This window comes from Lolium perenne, chromosome 5 (assembly GCF_019359855.2).
Source record: "Lolium perenne isolate Kyuss_39 chromosome 5, Kyuss_2.0, whole genome shotgun sequence".
NCBI classification, from domain to species: domain Eukaryota; kingdom Viridiplantae; phylum Streptophyta; class Magnoliopsida; order Poales; family Poaceae; genus Lolium; species Lolium perenne.
This window is the reverse complement of record NC_067248.2, coordinates 52,974,084-52,977,956: the sequence shown is the minus strand read 5'-3', so window position 1 is coordinate 52,977,956 and position 3,873 is coordinate 52,974,084. Positions and strand designations below refer to the sequence as shown.

At 46.1% G+C, this 3,873-nt stretch overlaps 1 protein-coding gene across 1 annotated transcript; it reads right to left on the bottom strand.

Annotated features, from left to right (window-relative positions):
• Positions 1 to 1,079: 1,079 nt before the first annotated feature.
• LOC127303337 (F-box/FBD/LRR-repeat protein At2g04230-like) lies at positions 1,080 to 2,748 on the bottom strand. The gene is made up of 3 exons (XM_051334080.2): positions 1,882 to 2,748; positions 1,594 to 1,791; positions 1,080 to 1,085 (listed from the first exon to the last, which is right to left on the bottom strand). Exons 1-3 carry the CDS (start codon positions 2,746 to 2,748, stop codon positions 1,080 to 1,082), a joined length of 1,071 nt encoding a protein of 356 aa, XP_051190040.2.
• Positions 2,749 to 3,873: the final 1,125 nt, after the last annotated feature.

The following is a 3,873-nucleotide window of genomic DNA, read 5'->3' as shown; positions in this document are numbered from 1 at the left end:
TATAGATGAAGCTAAACTCGTCTGTTATTTTAAAGCTTTAAGATTTTTATATTTTCCAGTAGTTTTAGAGGATGATTGCTATATGTGGCTACATAGTGCAAGAGTATCAGCAAATTGTAAAAACTAAGATGCACTACAGAGGATTTTGGTATGTTTTCCTATTCACATTGTTTTCTTATATACTCTGCCTTTTATGTTAGTGAATATCAGGAATCAACTTACACTATAATTTTGGACACGGCTTAGTATGAGAATTCTGTCACATGAGCAGAACTCTCATTCAAAGCATATTAAGTTGCTTAATTGTTCATGCTTAATGCAATTGAGAATATGAACAGACCAGCAAAACCACTTCAGATTTTAGACTCTTGAAGTCATGTGCTCACAAAGATATGTCAAAAAACAAAGAAAATTAAATACCGCTCATGATTTTCTCTTTCTCTCATATAAGGTAATCGGACATGCCCTGTGGTAGTATAGATTGTATAATGACTAGATTGAAGAGAGTGATAGAGAGAGCGAGATGTTTGAGAAAATAGATACAGTATAACGCCCCTTCATTTTTAAATAGATGGCATTCTTGAAAGCTGGCTCTCCAATTTTTCTAATTTTTAACTTATCAAGAAAAATACTGTAACATGTGAAAATAAATTTATATCATTAGATTCACGATGTTGTTTTAAAAACGTTTTTAAAGCAACTTATTGGTATACGAAATGCTAGAAAATTATCAAATCGGGGTACATGTGTATTTTTAGAAAAATCCAAGTATTTTAAAGTTTTAGAGTAAATGGTCAGAAGAAAATTCTAAAAATTGTGACACAAAAATTATTTCTACTCCCATTGATCCATAATAAGTGTTAGAGTTTTAGTTTAAATTAATTTGGACTAAGTTAATCTAAAGCCCCAACAATTATCATGTATGGGAGGGAGCAACACCAAAATAATATTGATGCAGCGTTGCATGTGTATAAGGATGATGATCTCCCTCAGAAAACATACTTATGATCAAATAAAAGCAACGTATATAAACTCAACTATTGATCTCATACTGGGCAAGATAGTGAGTTATATGAACTTTAATTCTGTGTAAACACATACAGAAATATAACTATAGTCATTGATATGGCATTTGTAGGATGGCACAATCTCATTCTGCCATATGATTAAATGATCAAGAATCTTTTCCACACAAGCGACATTTTATTTAGCATAACAATACTTAGGGTGGCTATAGAACTATACAATTTCGAATCGCATAACATAAGATATTCTGAACATATAAATTTATGTCTCAAACAAACATTATGCACTAAACATGATGCCCTCGCACGGTTCATTCCAGGAGCCATATAAATTTGTTACTGTTAGCAACTTGTATTTTAAAAAGGACAAGTTTGTGAAAACTAGGAATTATATAGTATGCCACAAAAGTTAACGTACATGACTCATGTAAATCTATGTCTCAAAAAAATATTATGCACTAAACATGATGCCCTCGCATCTGCGAGGGCCTCTGTGCTAGTTATATGTTTTAATTACTAGACAGTGTAGTATCGAGATATATAATCAGAGCAAAGAGCAAGGAATTACCGCTGATCTCTGTATGATGACTTTAAGCCACTGCGTCCTCATAAAACATGGATTCATCCCAAGTAGATGAAACACGAATGCTCCAAAACAATGCCCCTTTGTTTTGAGATGTATCTCCAAAACAGTGAACTCTGTGAGCAGATGCTTCTCTATCTCTTTCGTAGAGTTCTTTAATCCATCATGAACAACGGAGGAGGTCTGAAAAAGTAATTGGCATGATATATATCATTTACAAAAATTTAGTACAGCCAGAAGTTGCAAGAAATTGAGCATGAAGAAGAGACTCACAATACGGGCGTGAATTTGCAGCGAAGGGAACTCTCCATGTCTCTCTCCTGCCTGCAGCCTCAACTTGAGAATTCGCCAAAGACCATAGTCAATGGAGCAATAGGACCATTGCCATGAGATGTTCTCCACCATTGGTGCCAAGATAGATACTATGTTGACCTCACCGTAAGTCCTCAGAGACACCTTCAAATGTTTAAGCTCCGGAAGAACAAGGTCGACAGTATTTATATATACCTCCTGGGCTTCCACAGAAAGCTCTTGCAGCGACGCGGAGTGGACTGTCATGAAGGTATTGATGTCCTCGTGGTTTCCAGCAAGGTCATGAAACTTTAGCCTGAGCACGCGCAGGAGGGGACACCAGGGGAGGAAGGATTCGAAGCGGACATGACAGCCTGAGAGGGACAATGTCTCCAGCGCAGGGAACTTGATGTCGGCCGGCAGCTGGAGGGATAACATGGGCGAGTTACAAAAAAAGCGCCATGGAACGGCCAAGGCGAGTTCCTTGGGCTCGAGCAGCGCGGCGGCTCTTAACAGCGAGGTGACGCCGGCGGCGTCAGGCTTGTCCGGGACACGGAGATCAAGGAGGGAAAGACCCGGAGGTGGGCGAGGGACGTGGCCGAGAGCCGCTTCGAGCGAGGGGAACGGGACGTCACTGATGACGATGTGCCGGAGGATGGTCCAGAGGCCGTGCCACCGACGGGAGAGGACGCCAGTCCGCACGGCGGCGCGGACGCATCCGAGACGCGCGAGGATGAGGAGGAGCAGGTCGTCGTCTAGGTCGCTGATGCGGTCCACCTCTTCCTCTCCAACGCCGCCTCGGCCCAGATGCTCGGAGGAACGCCTGGGGAAGCCCTGGATCGGCTCCATGGATGCCCAGAACAGTTGCCCGAGTTGTCAGAACATGGGAAACGGCTTACCGGCGTTGGGATCGGGAGCACAGCCGCGTGCTGACGTGGGAACTCCGGAGCACAGAGACGTCGTCGGGACTCAGGGAGCGCGAGCTCAGCTACCCAGCGATCTGGAACTGGGGTATTGGCAGCTGATCGACGCCTGGATGGGTGGACTACAAATGGGGACGGCGGCCGGCGAAGTAACGATGGAGGAGCGGGCCTGCGCCGCCGCGCCGCGTAGGTCTCGTGCGCCTGTGAAATGGGATGGGGTTTTTTCTTTTTTTCCTTTTCGATTTGACCGGCATGTGGGAATTGGGATTGGAGAGAGACACACACAGACAAACGAGATAGCCGTTTCTACAGTAGATGACATGCCTTTTGCGGCTGGGTATGCCCTGACGTGGTTGTTCCTGACATTAAGTCACTGACGTGTGGGTTCCACGGGGAACATGGCCCACCTGGCATGGACTTGAAGTCAGAGAAAGTCAGGGTTGGGACCGTCGGAGGATCCATGTCCAGCACCTCTTAGCTTTTATGCATTTCGTACCATTAGCTTCGAATTTTGCGAAAAATACGCTGAAAACACAAAACGTCAAAACGCAAAACGTCAGGACAGTTCCAACGGGACTACGGACCCTGCTCCAGCGGGAGACGCAAAGTGATCGAGCCATTCGCGGCGACGCAAACCTGGTCTAAATATTCGCCAGGTTTGCGTCTCCGCGGACGCTCCGCGGTCGCGCCGAGTGTCCGCCAAAACTAACATAGGACCCGCGCGTCAGTAGCAGGGAAGCCGATAACATTCCCGCCAGTGGCCATTTCCCACGCGAAAAATCAAAGTAGATCGGCGCCAGCTGTCCAGAAGCGATGGACGTCCTCGCCGCTGCAGCCACCACCATGGATTTCGAGGTAACCCTCGCACCCGCCACCGCCCCAGACTCCCCCATAGCCACGACCATAGCCACAATGGAGGCCGCAGCTCCGGCGGAAACAAGGTGTCGAGACCGCAAAGCGTCGTGGCCGGCGCAGGAACCAGAAGGAGAGGAATGCAGCGGCCGCCGCCCTGGAGGCCAGCCAGCTGGGGTGGCAGATGCAGCTGAAAGCC